The sequence below is a fragment of the Eurosta solidaginis genome, chromosome 3, assembly GCF_040869045.1.
Source record: "Eurosta solidaginis isolate ZX-2024a chromosome 3, ASM4086904v1, whole genome shotgun sequence".
Lineage (NCBI taxonomy): Eukaryota > Metazoa > Arthropoda > Insecta > Diptera > Tephritidae > Eurosta > Eurosta solidaginis.
The window spans coordinates 153,271,031-153,292,083 of NC_090321.1; the positions used below are offsets into that span (position 1 = coordinate 153,271,031).

Sequence of the window (21,053 nt, forward strand, 5' to 3'; positions counted from 1 at the left end):
AGCGCCTGCTTGTGTTTTTTTTGCTTCATACGGCTGAGTTCTCAGGTGCCGTATTTTCTCATAATGCTTACGGAGATGACTCCTTAAGTCCCTAGCCGGTGTTGGCTCATCAATCAGATGTCTGTTGGGATGCCCAGGTTTCTGGGTATTCAACAGGAACTGTTTGGTTAGCATCTCATTTCTCTCCCTGATGGGGAGTATTCGCGCCTCATTATGTAGATGGTGCTCTGGGGACATAAGAAGACAGCCCGTGGCGAATCTGAGAGCAGTATTTTCGCAGGCCTGTAGCTTCCTCCAGTGAGTAGTTTTAAGGCTTGGCGACCATATAAGGGACGCGTTGCATGCCTTATTTACAACTTGGACGTTCCAAATGTCAACCATTTTGAACATCCACGTCGAAGGTACTACGCTACCGACTGTCCTACACCCCGAAAACTTGGGTGTTACGTTTGATCAGGATCTACATTTTGGTGAGCATGCAGCCGCAATTGTGCCGAAAATCCAGAGCCGTAATAAAATCCTCACATCTCTTGCTGGCAGTACTTGGGAAAAGACAAAGAAGCGATCATTACCACTTACAAAGCAATTGGCCAGCCGATTGCATGCTACGAGTCCCCTATATGGTCGCCAAGCCTTAAAACTACTCACTGGAGGAAGCTACAGGGCTGCCAAAATACTGCTCTCAGAACCGCCACGGGCTGTCTTCTTATGCCCCCAGAACACCATCTACATAATGAGGCGAGAATACTCCCCATCAGGGAGAGAAATGAGATGCTAACCAAACAGTTCCTGTTGAATACCCAGAAATCTGGGCATCCCAACAGACATTTGATTGACGAGCGAACGCCGCCCAGGGGCTTAAGGAGTCATCTCCGTAAGCATTATGAGGAAAGACGGCACCTGAGAACTCAGCCGTATGAACCAAAAAAACACAAGCAGGTGCTCAGTGAACTCCACAAAGAGGCGTCGGGCCTTTATACCAGGAATTGCCCACTGAATCCAGTACTCAACGAACAGTACCCAAATCTTGCGGAAGAGGAACGCACACTACCCAGGGAAACGCGAGTCACTCTAGCTCAACTTCGATCTGGAAACTGTAACAGGTTAAACTCTTACTTATCCATAATCAGCCCCGACATACAAAATGTATGCCCCGCTTGCAATGTGTCCCCACATGACACCAACCATCTCTTTAATTGTAATGTAGAACCAACGCCTCTAACACCCTGTCATTATGGTCCACCCCTGTTGAAACGGCAAGTTTCTTTGGACTCCCGTTAGGGGATATTGATAACAATTTGTGATCGGTCGCCCCTATTGGATGGGACGAAGCACTGCTACAACAACAACTCTCCTATGTTAGCTGGTTTCCCAGGCTTTAGTAGCGGGACAACCTTGGCCATTTTCCATTTTCCGGGAATGACAAAGGTGGAAAGATACAGGTTGAAGACAAGTGGTTTAGCATGACCGATGGCCTCCTCAACCTCTTTGGCGGTGATGGTAATTGGAGACGCGCTGAATTTATGTTTATGTGCGTGTCTGTTGGCCCTCTTTAAATTTGTCGATCGTAGAATGTATTATAAATAATATAATAATACGTTATTGAATTCCTAATATAATAGGAGTTAACTTTGAGAAAAAGACTTAAATAAATTTATTTAATAAACAAATTTAAATACATACATATACTAATAAACGGAGAAGTAAATCGAAATAAGGCAAAAGCAAAATGAGTATGTGCGCGAAATGCAATCACTCTATAAGAGGAGAGACAGGTATACGATGCGAGGGTGTGTGTAATAAAGTGTACCATTTAAGCCTTGCATGTGCAGGTGTTGATAAATATAGTTGTAAAATTTTTGAGGAAAAACCTATGGCACGATTTATGTGTGATGAATGTGTTACATATATTCAGAATGTAGACTTGGTGCTACAAGAAATGCAAATGAGTGTGAAGAAAAACAATACAATATTAAATGAGTATAAATATGAGTTTGAAAAGGTGATGAAGAAAAGCCAAAACGAAATAAAAGCTTTATTGGAAGCTGTAGAGCAGAGCCGGCCACACAAATACTAAAACAATTGCATAAGTGTGTGTACAAATTGAGTGACAACTCCCCACAGTGTGCTAAAAGAAAATGTGGACTGTGAAGTTCGAAATTAAAAACGACTCTGGTTATTTGATTTCAAGCTAATCCTAACAATATTTACTTATATTCATATAACTAAGAACGTGGAGGTCGAGCTAGCCAGATAAAAATTTTTATAAAAGAAGGTATGGTGTTTCTTCAATGCAAAATCTACTTAAAAAATCACTTTTTCATTAAGAAAGAACTGCAAAACAAAGTAAATGTAAAGATAGAAATATATACTTTCAAAACATAGTTATTCAATAAAAAAATGTATAAAAATTAATAAAACTAAGTAGAACGTATACAAAGTTACTTATATTAAATTGTCAATATTTATTAATAATTAATTAATTATTATTAATTATTAATACTTAAATTGTCAATATTAATATTTATGTTCAAAGGAACTTAATAATACTAACTAAAACGTATTAAAAGTCACTTTAACCTTGCAGCATATTGTTTTTATTATGTGCCAAAAAAGTAGCATGGACTTTTCCTTTTGCATTCACTGTTGATTTTAGTGAGTGACTAGCGAAAGCAAACGATCGTGATCGCACATCGTTAGTGTCTGTGTGAAAATACGAACTCAAATTGCACAATGTGCAACTTTTGGCCGGCTCTGCTGTAGAGGGTAGATATACTCAAAGAGTAGCAACTATGGAAAGATCACAAAAGCTTTTTGAAAAAAAAAAAATTGGTGAGATAAAAAGCTTATATGAAATGTTAGAAGAAATGAAAAATAAAACTGAAATAATTGGTAAAGATAATTAAAAGGTATGTAACGAAATAAAGAAAATTAGTAGTAATAATGATGAAAAAGGGCTGTCATACGCAGAAGTAATGAAAAATAATAACAAAAAAGGTGCAAACAAAAGCAAAGATACTACAGTGCCTGAATTAAAGAAACGTACTCCTATTATTGTTAAACCGAAAGTAAAACAAACGTGTGAAAAACCAAGGAAGATCTAAACAATAAAATTAATCCGAAGGAACTAAAGATAACAGATATTCAAGCTGGTAATAATGGTATTATGGTGATCGATAGTGTTGATGAAAATGCAAGAGACAAAATAAAAGAAATAATGGACAAAGAAATTAGTAATGAATATGAGATAAAGATACCTCGTGAATATAAACCAAGACTATTTATAACAGGTATGCAATTTGAAAAGAATGGTGATGAATTAACTGAATGTCTACGAAAACAAAATAAATGCTTTGAACAGGGCGAAGTAAAAATTATTAAGCAATATGTATGTATGTATGCATGTATTTATTTGAGAATTTGTTCCTAGCACAACAATTTTGACAAATTATTTAACAGTGCTAGTCATGAATAGCATGACCTATAAAAATTGAACATTTATAATAATAATAAATTAGATTAATCAAATTAAATTAAATATAACGGATAATAGTGAAATATTTATGTATGTAAATGTAAACCTTAAAGCTAAAGAAAAGTAATTAATAAATATTAAAAGACAGCAGTAGTGATGATAACCTTTGGCTAGTTATAGATCGAATAGTATTTAACAAAAAAAGGAAGAAGACACAGAGAAAGGAAAAAGGACTTATAAATGGACATTTTAACAACAACAATTTGAGATGCAGTTTAAGAGTCGTTAAAAAATGATGTTAGCTCTTTTTTGAAGTGCAGAGCATTGCTTAAGAGTCGAAGACTTGTAGGTAGGGAGTTCCAAAGACGTATTGCAGTAACAAAGAATTGGCGCTCAGAGGTTAGCGTGCGGTATCTAATGTGCTTAAGAAGCACCGATCTTGATGATTGCAGAAAAATCAGCTTACGATATAGATAGTCAGGTTCCTTCGTGTGTATCAATTTATGGAGGAAGGACAGTGTTTTGACTTTTAAAAGATTTTCGAAAGAAATGTTTAGCAACCTTTAAGCATGTTGTGATACGTGGTCAAGTCTTTTCAACCCATAAACATATCTAGCAATGTTGTTGTAAACAACATTTAGTTTGTTCTTGCACAGATAGTCACAGTTTGAGTAAATCACACAACCATGGAGTAGCGTAGGTATTAAGTACGCTTTAGCCAGAAGTAGTCTTATGTGCAAAGGCGTGAAATACTGTGTTAACCATAGTGTACGAAGCATTCCATACACTTTTCCAACCGTTCTAAAAATATGGTCTTTCCATGTCAATGTTTTGTTAAAAATTACACCTAAGTTTTTCGCCGTATCTACGTATTCTATAACGTAATTGTCGAACACTACATTCTCTAAATCATTAGTGGGAAAAGACCTTCTATGAATAACAATACATTTTGACTTATACGGGTTTATACATAAGCCATTCATATTAGCCCATGAAAATATTTGATTCAAATCGTGGTTTAAGTTACTTATGCACAAGCTCGTTTGATCACGAGGACAACACGGAAACAACTGCACATCATCAGCGTAGATATGAACATTACAATACTTAAGGGCATCGGGTAAGTCATTGATATACAGAACAAATAACAGAGGACCCAGGATAGAGCCTTGAGGGACGCCTCTTAAGACATGTAGGAAGTCAGACTTTTCACCATCTATACATACTGCTTGAGTCCTATCGCCAAGATATGATCTTATAAGGGCAACTGCATGAACAGAGAAGTTAAATAAGTTTACCAGCTTCCTACAGAGCAGAGTGTGGTCTACAGAATCAAAAGCTTTAGAGTGGTCAAGAAGTGTTAAGAAGGCAATGTAACTTTCATCCACTCGCTCACGAATTTCTTCTGTCACAGATAATAGCGCCGTTGTACAGCTCCGCTTTGACCTGAAACCGGACTGACTGTCTGGCAGGAGCTTGTATTCATGTACATATGATACGATTTGCCCATGAAGAATACGTTCAACGACCTTAGAGAGGAAAGGGAGTATGGCTATTGGTCGATACTCATTATTTTGTTTACGGATTGGAATAACTTTTGCAGCTTTCCAATATATTGGGAAGACACCGGTCGCCAAATTGAGTTAACTAAGTAAGTAATGTGGGGAAGGATTTTGGGAAGAATGACTTTTAAAAACTTTGAACATATACCATCAAGCCCCATTGCGTTAGACTTCACAGAAAGTATGGCTTGGACAACATCACAATTATCGACACAAACAAACTCGTAAGGGCTAATGTCAACATTAACACGCACGGAGTAGTTATCAATATACACATTGTCGGCTGAGTTTGGTAGTCTTACAAAAGTATTATTTATTTCGTTGATGCCGACATCAGGGGGATGAGACATGTCACTTTTGGGCTTACCAATTCCTATTTGTTTGATTTTGTTCCACTTTTCTTTTGTATTCAAAGAAGAACTAAACTTATACTTAAAATAATTTGCCTTGGCCAGCCTTATGGCTTTGTTTGCAGTAAGCCGAGCTGTTTTAAAGCAGCTATGCGCTTCGACTGTTTTGTACCTTTTCCACCGTGAGTAGGCTTGGTTACGAAGGTGGATAAGGTGTTTTAATGTAGCATTGAACCAAGGGCTATTCTTGTATTTAGGTGTTTTTATTTTTAGTGGAACGTGATCATCGAATAACTTATTTATGTTATCCTGCAGAAACTTTGTCTGGTCATCAACCGATGTTAACGTACGAATCAAGCTCCATTCAAGCGACTCAACGGACTCAGCAAGAGAATAATAATCTATACTTCTGTAATCGCGATACGCGAACGAACCTGGCCTACATGATGTTTGAAAGTTGTAGTTTAGGAATATCAGGTCGTGTTTTGAGAAGCAGAAGGCGGATAGACATGAATATGACATAATGAAGATCATTGACAAAAAATAAATCTAATAGAGAAGAGTTAGTATTTGTGAAATGCGTTGGTATAGCACAGTTTGTGGGGAAAAGTCCCAGAGATTCCATGCTTTGTTTTAAAGTTGCATCCACCAGTAGGTTACTATTAAAATCTCCAGCGATGATAATATTGTCATAGTCTAATAGTAACGATTGAAGAAATTCAATAAACGCGGAAAAATGTACTAGTCGATTCGGTCTGTATGCACATCCGATAAGAAGCCTACTATTATTCTCAGAAAACATATGAACAAACACATATTCCACAGGATCACCTGGACTAGAAGAACAACACAATTTACAGGACATACTACTTTTTACATATATCGCAACACCACCACCATGACCACTTCTATCAACTCTGAAAAGTTGGTATCCATTTATCATTTTTATGAAACGAAGAAAACCATGTTTCTGAAACACATATGACATCAATATCGGAGTCTTCTGACAGAAACCCCAACTCGTCAAGCTTTTTATAAAGGCTTTGCGCATTGATATGAACAACTTTCAGCCCGTTGGCTTTTTTGCTGACTATGCGCAACAAAGTAGATAGACAGTCTTTGGAACTCGGGGACTCACTATCGGAGACCAACAATATAAAAATAATTAGGTGAATGATTTACACTGAATTTGACTAACAACATAATTAAAGATTTTGTGATGTTGTAGGTTGAGAAAAAGACAGAGAAGGAATAGATTAGAAGAAATCAAAGAGAAATACTTATTAGCAGGAGGCTGTTAGTTAAGCCTTTCGTGTCCCTCCAGGGCGTTGTTCGCAACCGACGTGTCGTCTTCACGAAAGGAAGTATTGGCTGTAAGTTTAGCGTGAAGCAGAGGTGGTGGAAAATCTTTTGTAAATTTTCCCCTTCCTCGAAGGGAATCCCATGAACTCGGACGTCGCATGCAGCAATTTGGAGTTCTTGCTTAGATATAAAGTTTTCCTGCTTACATACTCTCTGTTTTAGTGTGGCTATTTCATTTTCGAGGTGCCCAATCCTCTCAAACATACCCTCCATGCGATTAATTCTACCACTTAACTCGTTTAACTCCTTCTTCAGGCCTTCAAATTTATCTTCCAGTTTTCTGCATGTAAACTCCATCATACGCTTTTCTGCTTCCATTATTTTATTGGACAACGAGTCATTGTACTTTATCAGTCGTTGGTCGATTGTACGGATCAGGTTAGGAGATGAATCGCTTAGACGAGGAGCCTTTTTAATTATTTCAGCTTCATTGCCCAAGGTCTCGCCACGACGCTTTCCAGAATTTTGAGACATGGTGTTCCAAAAAAATACTCCGAAAAACAGATGAGTTGGAACCAGGTGGCAGCACAGGCGTAGATGATATAATTTATTTTAGGCTATCAACCGATAGATGGCGCGAATGCGAATGTTGAATTACTGAAAGCTTTCAGCACAGGAATTGGCGGGAGGTTTTCAGTTGTTGCTAGCTATATTATCAAACTTTCTTTGTTGTACCACTGTTGTTATTGTGTTATGACAAATATACTTGTGATTCTCATTAAATTCACTACAAATGATGAGTTTCAGCTGTACTCAGTGCTCCACACTTTGGGAGTTGCTAGAGATATTGATACTTTTGAAAGTTTATCTTAAATTATCGACAGAAATGATAAAATTATGAATTATTTGCGCGCTCACTTTAAAACAATACTTCACACGAACAGAGTTGCCAAATGTTAAAGTTAGTCACTAAAATTATTACAATGCAATAGTTGAGGTGGATGTGGAAATATTTACTGAAGCGAGTGTTTGACACTCAAGTGGAGTGGACGTGTTTTGCTTTGTGTTGTGGGGTGCGCGCTAAGTAAAACCAAATTAAATTAAAATATAATAAAAATCTAAAGCAACAAAAATAAAACAAAAAAAAATATGAATTGTGCAACTTGTAACGACAAGGTAGACCGCGCTGATGTAGCTAAAGTTGCATGTGCGGATTGTGGCGCCTTTTTTCATGCCTTATGTGCAAAAATAAACCCGGAAGACTTGGACTACATAAAGTCCAATAATATCAAACATCGTTGCGACGGCTGTAATCTCACCCGTCGTAAATCCCTGTATCTACAGCCATTACCAGTAGCCGCAGCTGCAGATACTAATCCTAAAATTGCAGCACAGCCAGCCGCCAAATATTTACCAAATGTTTCCAACAACCAAAAATTAAGTGGATATAACCAAAAACAACATACCCAAAAGTCTGTAAACAACATCAACAGAAACAATAATAATAACAATTTCACCATCAGCTCAACAGATCGGGTTCAAAGTACACAACAAGTGCATGAGAATAAAATTTCTGAGAACGGTGCATTCTCTAAAGAAATTACATTGCAGTTGTTGTATGAGGAAATATTAAGCTTGAAAAAATTCAATGCTGACTTTTTCAGCACTGTGAAGCAGCTGAAAGAAGAAAATGCAAAATTGAGTAAAAAAGTAAACAGACTTGAAGGTATGGTTAATTGGAGAGATCAACAATTGCTAGAGTGCGCTGTCGATATTGTTGGAGTGCCAGAGCTTAGCGACGAAAACATGAGAGAATGCACACATCGAGTTTTAAACTCAGCTTTGGGCATATCAGTCTCTCCCGATCAAATAATGAAATGCTATGTGAAAAAACAGAAACATTAACAAAGGGCTCATAAAACAAATGTCATTCGCGTGCATTTTTCTTCCACTGAGCTGAAGGAAAAAGTAATAAAAATGAAAAGGAAGTCTAAGGGCAAATTAACGGGTGAACTTTTTGGAGATGACAAAAAGGGGAATATCTACATAAACGCAAGCTTAACAGCATACAACGCAGCTTTGCTTGCAGCTGCGAAAAGGCACAAAAAAGTAAAAACTATAAGTATGTTTGGGTTACTAATAATAAGATTCTTATTAAAAAGAACGATAATGACAGTGTTGTTGTTTTAAGAACTTTTGATGATTTTTTGAAAGTAACTTAATTCAACTTAACTCAGATTTATTATTATCTTATATATATTAATAATTATGAATGTTTATAATCTTCTTGAAACATACAACAACGTCAATATTAGTCCCATTAACGATTTCGATATTTTATCTAAGCTTAACAACTCCTTCGTTATCGTACATCAAAATATTCGCAGTCTCCGGCAAAATTTTGATTTACTGCTTTGTAATATCGAATTATTTAAAAATTATCCTATTATTTTTGTGTCTGAAATCTGGATATATGCACACGAAATACAAGATTTCAATATTCCCAATTATAAGTTTGCTGCAAATACTAACGAGCAGTATTCTGCAGGTGGAGTGGGAGTATTCGTCCGTAGTACGTATGATTTTGAATATTTCTGCTATCACTTGACGAGCGCGGATGTATTGAAGCTGACGTTAAGTATCTCTGGTAAGGTCTTTAGTTTTATATGTGTCTAAAGATTACATTCCCTTTCCATTCACTCCTTTATGGAAGAATTTTCACTTCTCCTGGAGATTGAAAGATCGGCTAATCTTGCTATTTTAGGTGATTTTAATTTAGATATTTTGGAGCAGAGCTCTGCAGCTGATAATTATAAAATTCTTTTGGCTAGTAATGGTTTTGTGTCGTACTTGAATGAGCCAACGCGTTATGTCTCTGTTACTTGTCTTGACCATGTATTTTGTCGATCCAATTCTAATACCCATTCATTTAATAGTCTTAACTTTGACCTCAATATTACGGATCACAAAATGACTGGCTTGATTATTAACAAAGTTTCTGAGGAGGGTGTTTTAAACAAAAAGGCGATTACGAATAAAATTAGAATCAATTTCAGCCTTCTGAAGGAAATCCTTTTATTTGAGTCCTGGAGAGAAGTTTATAATGAGACTAATGTATCCATGGCGTACAGCAACTTTTCAAACATCTTTCAAAATCATATCGTAGCCGCAACCTATACGCTTAAGCCCCGTAAATCGGCTAAAAGTCTAAAACCGTGGATTAGCGGGTCACTCATTTCTAAGATAATGCTAAAAAATAAACTTGCGAGAAAGTGTAGTAAGCATGCCCAAAATCACAAACTTCGTAGACGCTATGCTGTCTTGTGTAATACCGTGAAAAAAGAAGTTCGCTTGCAACGTGATAATTTTTATCGCAATAAGTTTATTGTTTCTCAGGGTAATTCAAAGAAAGAATGGGATGTTATTAACAGTATGTTAAACAGGAATAGTAGGACAAAAGACACGTCAATTGCCCTATCAAATTGTGATGAGGTAATTACTAACTCTATGGAGGTAGCAAATCTTTTCAACGAACACTTTTCTTCTATTGAAGATACTTATGCAATGATATCTTCATGCAAATGCCTTGAGTTGGAGTTTATTGAGTCAAGTACGAACAGTAGTTTTTTCTTCGAATCCTTTACCAGATTAGAAATTTTGAAAACCATTAATTGCTTGAATAACTCAAGATCATGTGGCTATGATGGTATATCAAACCAGATTTTAAAAAATGTGGCTTTTATTTTGATTGATATCCTCGCACACCTTTTCAATTCTAGCGTGTTCTCTGGAACTTTTCCGTCCGACTTGAAATGTGCTATTGTCATTCCTCTTTTTAAGAAGGGCAACAAAAAAGACAAAAACAATTATAGGCCTATCTCTTTGCTGTCCTCTATTTCAAAGGTTTTTGAGAAACTGATTAAAAATAGGATTCTTTCATTCCTGGAAAATACAAACTTTTTTAGCTCAATGCAGTTCGGTTTTAGATCAGGAAGGTCTACTGAAGATGCTTTACTTAACTTTTGTTCCCTTATAAATGCAGACTTAGATAACAGAAAGAATTGCGCTGGCTTATTTGTGGATATTACCAAGGCTTTTGATATGGTAGATCATAAAATCTTGCTAGATAAATTGCATTGCGCTGGTTTTCGTGGGTTTATTCATAATTGGTTTAGTTCCTACTTAACAGGAAGAGTTCAGAGGGTAATAGTCAATGATTGTTTAAGTAATTCAGTCTCAATTAACATGGGAGTGCCACAAGGGTCTGTATTAGGCCCAATATTGTTTTTAGTTTACTTGAACTAAATTTTTTCATTACCTTTCTACGGATGACCTCGCGATTGCATACGGCTCACGAACTTTTTAGATTTGGTGGCAGGTATCAACCATGATGTGTATTTGCTAAGAGCGTGGTTTGCTAAGCATAAGCTTGTTGTAAGTAAAAAAACACAGATGATGTTTTTTAATCTACATGCGAGAGATATGCCTGACGGAGATATTGTTTTCCATTCTACTAATTGCACGTATTTTTCCCTACATGGCTTATCTTGTCCAATGAGTTCTTTCAATTGCAATGCTCATTGTAGCGATTCCTGCTTTACAATTGAAAAAGTTAAGGAGTTTCAATATTTGGGTGTGTCTCCTGATCAAAGTCTTAAAAGGTCTTCACACATTTCGCGTTTAAAAACCTATTTGCGATGTACGATTCGATACTTTTATAATCTTAGAAACATTTGTACAAATGCAACCCTCAAGGTTCTGTATTATGCGCTAATCCACTCCAAACTTCAGTATGGCATAAGCTGTTGGGGTGGGGCATCGTTTAATAAAATTCAGCCCCTTCTAGTTAGTCAGAAATACGTTATCCGAAAAATCTGCAATGTTAACCGATTTCATCACTCCATGGAGCTTTTTACAAAACTTGGAATTCTGCCGATAAAACACATGTATTACTATAAGACATTAAAAATATTTTTCATTCGATGCGGTTATTTACATAGCCTAGCTTCGGATAATTATAATCTGAGGGCAAACACCCACGGCCTGGTTGTCATTCCTGCATATCGTACAGCTCATTACAGTAACTTTTTCACAATCGTCTCTTGTACGCTTTTCAATGCCCTGCCTGCCAATATACGTCTCATAAGAAATTTGCACAAGTTTTTAAAAAATGTAAAATCGTATCTACTCGAGCTATCACATAACGATATCAAAGTTTTGCTGGACCCTAGTATTTAATTTGACTTTGGATCTGTAAATATTGAATATTACATATTTATATTATAATCGCATATCTAAGTGCCATTTTCACCCCACACACTAGTTTTGTATTCTATTTATGTATAGCATTCCACACTATTATATTATATTTTACAGAATGCTTTACCTTTTTTTCTTACATATTAATCTAAATGATGTTAATTTTAAGTTGAAATGTTACATTGTAAGAAAAGAATGAATGAATAAATCTAAAATCTAAATCTAATTAGATAAACTGAACAAAGGATGGGAAAGGTGCAAAGTATACGATGGTGTTTATATAACAATGTGTTTTAAATGTAAGGGATACAACCACAAAGCTAGTGAATGCAAAAATGAAGATGTGTGTAGCAAATGCTTGGGTAAACATAAACCCATGGAGTGCAAGGAACAACCTAAAAACATGTGCATAAATTGTATTAGAGCTAATGAGAAATTAAATCTAGGGCTTGATACCAATCACCCGTGCAGTAGCAGACATTGCTCTGTCTACTTAAAACACTTAAATGTAAAAAAAACAAAGGCTAGGGTATTAGCAACTAACAATTAGACCACTGGCTCACCTGGACCATGCTAATGTTATGCAACGTAGGGTATTCAAGTACCAAAAAAGATCCACAAAGGACAACAACAACAATGACTTTAAATGCATCTATTTAAACATAAATAGCCTAGTAGCTAACAAACCAGAGTTGGAAGTGTTGGCGGAAGTTCATAGACCAGGCATCATACTGTGCTCTGAAACATGCACAACCAAAGATATTCTAGACAATGAATTAAAAATAGCAACCTATAAAATGATAAGATGTGATTCCCATAGCAGACACACAGGAGGTGTGTTAGTTTATGTACATAGTACAATTGATGTTAAAGTAATCTATAATGATAACATAAATGAAAACGTATGGTCATTGTAATAAAACTGAAAAAGATTGATAAAAAGTGGCAGATTGGAGTTCTGTACCACTCGCCAAGCACTAGTGATGCAGCTTTTGTAGAATACCTAAATGAAATTCTAATTGATAAATATGAAAAAAGTAACCATAATATAGTAGTCGGTGATTTTAATATTAACATGAACTGCATTTCAACATATAGTACTAAATTACAATTGATGTTAAAGTAATCTATAATGATAACATAAATGAAAACGTATGGTGCATTGTAATAAAACTGAAAAAGGTTGATAAAAAGTGGCAGATTGGAGTTCTGTACAACCCGCCAAGCACTAGTGATGCAGCTTTTGTAGAATACCTAAATGAAATTCTAATTGATAAATATGAAATAAGTAACCATAATATAGTAGTCGGCGATTTCAATATTAACATGAACTGCATTTCAACATATAGTACTAAATTACAATTGATGTTAAAGTAATCTATAATGATAACATAAATGAAAACGTATGGTGCATTGTAATAAAACTGAAAAAGATTGATAAAAAGTGGCAGATTGGAGTTCTGTACCACTCGCCAAGCACTATTGATGCAGCTTTTGTAGAATACCTAAATGAAATTCTAATTGATAAATATGAAAAAAAGTAACCATAATATAGTAGTCGGTGATTTTAATATTAACATGAACTGTATTTCAACATATAGTACTAAATTAAATGAGATGAGATGTGATGGGTATGAGCCAAAAAATAGAATTTAATACGCGAATCACAGATACAAGTGAATCGAAAATTGATTTGTTATTTTCAAACTCGGATGAAATTCTCTGTAATAATTTGCAGGAATACAAAATATCTGATCATGAAACTATAAAATTTAATATTAAAACGTCCAAAGTATACAAGATGAGACTGACCAAGAAAATCATAGCTTGGGACAAATATAATAGTGATATTTTAATAAGCATCCTTAGATCATTTAACTTCAACTTTACTATAAACTTATCAATTGATGTAAAAGTTGAATTAAATAATAATATAATGATTTAGGCTATAGAAAGCTTAACCTACGAGAAAGAAGTGCATATCAGGTTATTGAATAAATGGTATGACAGAGAATTGGCTCAAATGAATAAATACAAATACAATATGTACACGCGTGCGTTACAAACTGGATGAATATAAAAATATAAATAGGTCATACAAAAAATTTGTCAAATTAAAAAAAATAAAGAATATGGAGAATAAAATCATTTTGAATGAAAATAATGCTAAAGAAATGTGGAAATATCTCAAACAAACGGTTAACCAAACTAAAGATAACGAAGGGATAAAAAAGGTGATACTGGATGGCATACTGGTTGAAAACGAAACCGATCTGGCAAATAGATTTTTTGTAAACAGTGTGATTGAAATTAATAATAATATAGAAACCTGTCAAGTAGCACTAGAAGATACACAAGTCCATTCAAAATTTAAGTTTGCTAAAATTACCACCGACAATGTTATTAATATCCTAAAAGACTAAATATAAAATAGGTGGAAGAAAACTTCTATCCGAAGATGTACTAAAAGATTGTATATCGTATACCGGATATTTCTATGCTCAAATAATCAATAACAGCTTAGAAGATGGTGTGGTACCTGAAATGTGGAAAACGCCAACAATAATACCTGTGGAAAAAGTTAAAAAGACAATGCAACCTGAAGAACTTATACCCATAAATACCTTGCCAAATGATGCTAAAATTCTCGAAGTCGTTGCTAAGAATCAGTTGGTGAATCATTTTGAAGTAAATAATATACTAATCTACCAACAGTCAGGATTTAGGAAAAAACATTCCTGTGAGACAGCGCTGAACTTGGTGTTATCTGATTGGAAAGAAGAGCTAAACAACAAAAAAGTAGTGGTTTCAGTTTTCCTTGACCTCAAAAGAGCTTTTGAAACGGTGGCAGTCGGCGCTTCCCAAGGCAGTCGGTTCTATGTACCGGAGCGACTCGGGATTTTTCCCGACCAAGGACTGTCATTTCAGTGTGACCCAATTTAATTTGTTTCGTCCCTCCCACAAATTGTCATCCTCCCAGCAGCTCCTTGCAGCAGGACTGCTACATATTCTCTTACTCCGGGAAGGTATCGAACCCAATCCGGGTCCGTCTCCTGACCCCGGTCCTGAGAAATGGTTTTGCTGCATTTGCCAGAAAAGAATCTTTTTAGAACGGCCATACTCTGTTCAGTGTTTCTCGTGCAAGGGATGGTTGCATCGGACAGGTTGTTCTGGGCTTGATCCCAAAACCCGACGTCCACGTAACTTTTATAAATCTGTTTCCCTGACCTGCACGATTGCTGCCAGAAAAGACGGGGGGGGGGGGGGGGAGAAGACGGGGGCAGGGGCTGATGCTCAGCATTGCTACCAGCTCTACTACGAAGGTAGTAGTTATGAGTGGTATCAGCTGTATGAGTTGTTGGCGCCGTGGGGCGCGAGCAGCAGCGGGTACTTGTTGTGGCTTGCTGAGCAGTGAGGCTGCTGGAAGGTAGTGGGGCGCTTAGGCGTAGACTACGGGACGCCCTTGGGCGTGAGCAGCAAGCCACAACAAGTACCCGCTGCTGCTCGCGCCCCACGGCGCCAACAACTCATACAGCTGATACCACTCATAACTACTACCTTCGTAGTAGAGCTGGTAGCAATGCTGAGCATCAGCCCATGCCCCCGTCTTCTTCTCCCCCCCCCCTCTTTTCTGGCAGCAATCGTGCAGGTCAGGGAAACAGACTCTTAGTCCCTACCTCCGTGTGCACCGTCTGCCAGCACAGAATATATAGGTTTGCGACATCCGCTCAATGCAGCTCCTGCCTTGGGTGGTGCCACTTTCCTAGATGTTCTGGTCTCCGCGACGGCAACCCCTCGACGGGTTTCATCGCGCCATGTTGCCAGGTCGCAAACCCAAATCATCCGGGTACCCCAATGCTTTCCCAAGGGCGCCCACTCCCAAGGCCACAACAGCAATTGCGTCCTGGCCTTCCACAACCTAGGCGTAGTCACCCGTCACTTACCCCTAGAGTGGCGGCGTCACCCCTCATGCACTTCAGAATTCTGCAGTTAAACTGTAATGGACTAACTGGGAAGATTACGGAGATAGTCGATTTCATGAAGCGGCACAACATCCGCATTGCTGCGATTCAAGAGACTAAACTCACATCAAGATCTGCATTGCAGACTTGCTCTGGGTATAATGTCCACAGGAAGGACCGCGAGAGCGGAAATGGAGGCGGCCTCGCGTTTATTATACACCACTCTGTGCAATATCATATATTTGATCCTGGCATTGACCGCAGGGACAATGTCTTAGAACGTCAAGGCCTATCTGTCCGGTCAAGCGATGCAAATCTAGAAATCATCAACATCTATATCCCTCCTGTCACCTGTTGCCCCAGTGGATACCGCCCTAAAATCGAGGCCTTACTCACTGGCAACAATCGCATTATCTTAGGCGATTTCAATGCCCATCACGACCTATGACATTCAAACTTGCGGGCGGACAGTAGGGGTGAGATTTTGGCGGATCAAATAGAAGAAATGACGTTCTGCACAACAAACGGAGACGCCCCCACACGTATGGTAGGAAGCTGTCATAGCTCGCCAGATATCTCAATCGTGAGCACAGAACTCGTAAACTGCGTCAACTGGCAGCCGATGGTAACATTGGCATCTGACCACCTGCCCATACTTATTTCCTTCGAGCGTACCGCCGACTTCATCGTCACCGAAAAACGCACTTTCATAAACTTCAAAAAAGGAAAGTGGGAAGAATATAAATCTGAAACAGACAGCAGCTTTGCTGCCCTCCCTATCCCGACTGATGCCCGCCAAGGGGAGCGTGCCTTCCGTAAGGTCATTGAATCTGCCTCGGCACATTTCATTCCCGCCGGGAAAATTCCCGAAATCCGGCCCCACTTCCCGGCGGAGGCCGCGAGCTTAGCGAGGGAACGCGACCTTATAAGACAGCTTGATCCAGGTGACCCCCAAATAAGGGATATAAACCAACGCATCAGATTGCTTGTGGACGAACACAAGCGGGCGAAATGGGAAGAGCACCTAAGAGGTTGTACCCTCTCTACCGGTGTAGGTAAACTTTGGTCCACCGTAAAGTCCCTATCGAATCCGACTAAGCACAAAGACAAAGTTTCCATCGCCTTTGGCGATAAGGTGCTGTCGGATGCGAAAAAATGCGCGAGCGCTTTCTGCCGACAATATATAATGCATCCTACGGTCGACAAAGATAGACGGAGAGCCAATAGACACTCACATAAACACAAATTCAGCGCGTCACCAATCACCATCACCGCTAGAGAGGTTGAGGACGCCATTGGTCGCGCTAAACCATCCAAAGCAGTGGGCCCAGACGGCATAGCCATGCCGAGAATACTCCCCATCAGGGAGAGAAATGAGATGCTGACCAAACAGTTTCTGTTGAATACCCAGAAACCTGGGCATCCCAACAGACATCTGATTGACGAACCAGCACCGCCTAGGGGCCTAAGGAGTCATCTCCGTAAGCATTTTGAGGAAATACGGCACCTGAGAACCCAGCCGTATGAAGCGGTAAAACACAAGCAGGTCCTTGGTGAACTCCATAAACAGGCGTCGGACCTTTATGTCGGGAATTGCCCGGTGAATCCAGTACTTGAAGAAAAATATCCAGAACTCGCAGAAGAGGAACGCATACTCCCCAGGGAAACGCGTGTCACTCTTGCTCAACTTCATTCTAGATACTGTAACAGGTTAAACTCTTACCTATCCAGAATCAACCCCGACATACAAAATGTATGCCCTGCTTGCAATGTGTCCCCACATGACACCAACCATCTCTTTAATTGTAATGTGGAACCAACGCCTCTAACACCCCTTTCCTTACGGTCCACCCCTGTTGAAACGGCAAGTTTCCTTGGACTCCCGTTAGAGGATATTGATGTCAATTTGTGATCGGTCGCGGCTATTAGGTGGGGCGAGCATTGCTACAACAACAACAACAACATAGCCATGCCGATGCTTAAAAACCTAGGGAAAGAGGGTTTCAAATATTTAGCGCATGTCTTCAACCTGTCTCTCTCCACCTTTGCCATACCCGAGAAATGGAAAATGGCCAAGGTGGTCCCGCTACTAAAGCCTGGGAAACCAGCTAACGTAGGTGAGTCATATCGTCCGATATCTCTCCTATCGCCAGTGGCAAAGACGCTTGAAGCCATTTTGCTCCCTTATTTCCAAGCACATTTGCAGCTAGCCCCTCATCAGCATGGCTTCAGAAAACTCCATAGCACTACCTCCGCGCTAAATGTCATTAGCACCCAGATAAATTGCGGTTTGAATCAATACCCCCACCATAGAACAGTACTCGTAGCGCTAGACCTATCAAAAGCCTTTGATACGGTCAACCATGGCTCATTACTGCAAGACCTGGAAGGGTCTACCCTTCCCCCATGTCTTAAAAGGTGGACCGCAAATTATCTGGGTGGTCGGCAGGCATCGGTGCAATTCAGAAACGAAACATCAAAACCAAGGAGAATTAAACAAGGGGTGCCACAGGGTGGTGTCCTATCCCCACTTTTGTTTAATTTCTACATATCTAAGCTACCTTCACCACCGGAAGGAGTCACAATCGTTTCCTACGCCGATGACTGCACAATAATGGCCACAGGCCCAGGCCCAGAGATCGATGAGCTATGCAATAAAATAAACGGCTATCTCCCTGATCTCTCCAGTTTTTTCGCCTCGCGAAACCTGGCATTGTCACCGACTAAATCTTCCGCGACCTTATTTACAACATGGACGCCCCAAATGTCGACCATATTGAACATCCACGTCGATGGCACTACGCTACCGACTGTCCTACACCCCAAAATCTTGGGTGTGACGTTTGATCAGGATCTACATTTTGGTGCGCACGCAACCGTAATTGTTCCGAGAATTCAGAGCCGTAATAAAATCCTCAAATCCCTTGCTGGCAGTACATGGGGAAAAGATAAAGAAACGCTCATGACCTCATACAAAGCAATTAGCCAGCCGATTACGTGCTACGCGTCACCCATATGGTCGCCAAGCTTAAAAACTACCCACTGGAAGAAACTACAGGCCTGCCAAAATACTGCTCTCAGAATCGCCACGGGCTGTCTTCTTATGTCCCCAGAACACCATCTGCATAATGAGGCGAGAATACTCCCCATCAGGGAGAGAAATGAGATGCTGACCAAACAGTTTCTGTTGAATACCCAGAAACCTGGGCATCCCAACAGACATCTGATTGACGAACCAGCACCGCCTAGGGGCCTAAGGAGTCATCTCCGTAAGCATTTTGAGGAAATACGGCACCTGAGTCGTATGAAGCGAAAAAACACAAGCAGGTCCTTGGTGAACTCCATAGACAGGCGTCGGACCTTTATGTCGGGAATTGCCTGGTGAATCCAGTACTTGAAGAAAAATATCCAGAACTCGCGGAAGAGGAACGCATACTCCCCAGGGAAACGCGTGTCACTCTTACTCAACTTCGTTCTGGATACTGTAACAGGTTAAACTCTTATCTATCCAGAATCAACCCCGACAGACAAAATGTAAGCCCCGCTTGCAATGTGTCCCCACATGACACCAACCATCTCTTTAATTGTAATGTGGAACCAACGCCTCTAACACCCCTTTCCTTATGGTCCACCCCTGTTGAAACGGCAAGTTTCCTTGGACTCCCGTTAGAGGATATTGATGACAATTTGTGATCGGTCGCGGCTATTAGGTGGGGCGAGCATTGCTACAACAACAACAACAGCAAGGAACCACAAAAGATTTATAAAAGTTACGTGGACGTCGGGTTTTGGGATCTAGCCGTAACAACCTGTCCGATGCAACCATCCCTTGCACGAGACACACTGACAAGAGTATGACCGTCCTAAGAAGATTCTTTTCCGGCAGACGCAGCAAAACCATTTCTCAGGACCGGGGTCAGGACACAGGACCCGGATTGTGTTCGATACCTTCCGGGAGCAAGAGAATATGGAGCAGTCTCGCTGCTGGGAGGATAACACTTTTTGGGAGGGACGCACCAAATTAAATGGGGTTACACTGAAATAACAGTCCTTGTTCGTGAAAAATCCAGTCGCTCCGGTACATAAAACCGACTGCCTTGGGAAGCAGGCTTTTGGAGTACTCCGTGGTTGTATTGTGTTTGGAAATATTTATTTATAACTTACAGGGAATTATGCTGCTATAAGGAACAGTATTCGTCTCTTCTATTTTGTCTAAAAAACACCAGACCAGGTTTAGCGATAAATTGTGCACTGAGATTACCAATTCATTTCCAGATTTGATGTCTGTAAAGTGTGTACTATAGAGAGCAATAAGTTACAATTAACAAACATTTTTAAATAAGTACTAACTTTAAGCGAAAAAACTGCAGCATCTTTGAACGCTTTTCAAAATAAATGTTAGAAAAAGGACCAACCCATATAAATTGACTCTGTTAGCTTTTTTTTGAAGAGTCTCTAGGAAATCTAGCAGCTCTTTCAACCAGCAGCACAATTTGTAGTTTACTTCATTGATACCCGAACTTTCGGCACGGTGGATCTGAAATCCGATCTGATTATTTAAACAGCTATTGAATGAATTAATACGCACAATTTTCTCAAAGTAATTCTGACAGCACAGAGTCAAGTGGCTCCAATCAAATTCGCTAAAATCATCAAAACTGAAAACAATCCTCAATTTATTTATCCAAAGCTGAAGTACTTTGGTGGCCGTCACTTGACCACGATCCACAGCGTAAGCACATACGCTAAACGCAAGTTCCTTGGAGATATTTGAGGAAATATATGCAAGACTTGCATTTTCCAGTGTAATATAATTGATATTTTTAAAACTTCCTTCTTCCATATTAACTTTATACATAAAATTTATTAAGCTGTAATTGTAAAAGCGTACAAAACAAAATCCATTGTGAACTCGTACCATAGTAAGTTTTACCAAGTAGCGCAACTAACAGCTGATCGGTGAAATTCACACGCACAGTTCTCGGCTCAGTTTCAAAAAAAAACTTTAGATTATTTAGGCCCCTATTATGAGCATCTTTAGATCTTCGACTGTGATCGAAAGAGCTGATCGAACGAATTTTCATACGGTATTATGACGCACGTTCGATGAAGGCAAGCATTATTGTGAATTTCGATAAATTCA

The 21,053-nt window shown here is 39.0% G+C and overlaps 1 protein-coding gene across 2 annotated transcripts in view; it reads right to left on the bottom strand.

Moving 5' to 3' along the window:
• Window positions 1–20,434, bottom strand: part of LOC137244372 (uncharacterized) — a 445,511-nt gene extending 425,077 nt beyond the window's left edge. The window contains exons 1-2 of one of the 2 annotated variants that reach the window (XM_067773299.1): window positions 20,261–20,434; window positions 20,075–20,208 (exon numbers count right to left, since the gene is read on the bottom strand). In XM_067773299.1, coding sequence (XP_067629400.1) covers window positions 20,075–20,208; window positions 20,261–20,283 — 157 coding nt within the window. In that variant the 5' untranslated portion in view covers window positions 20,284–20,434. The remainder of the gene's footprint in view (window positions 1–20,074; window positions 20,209–20,260) is intronic. The other variant, XM_067773300.1, reaches the window with a different exon arrangement.
• Between the last annotated feature and the right edge of the window lie 619 nt (window positions 20,435–21,053).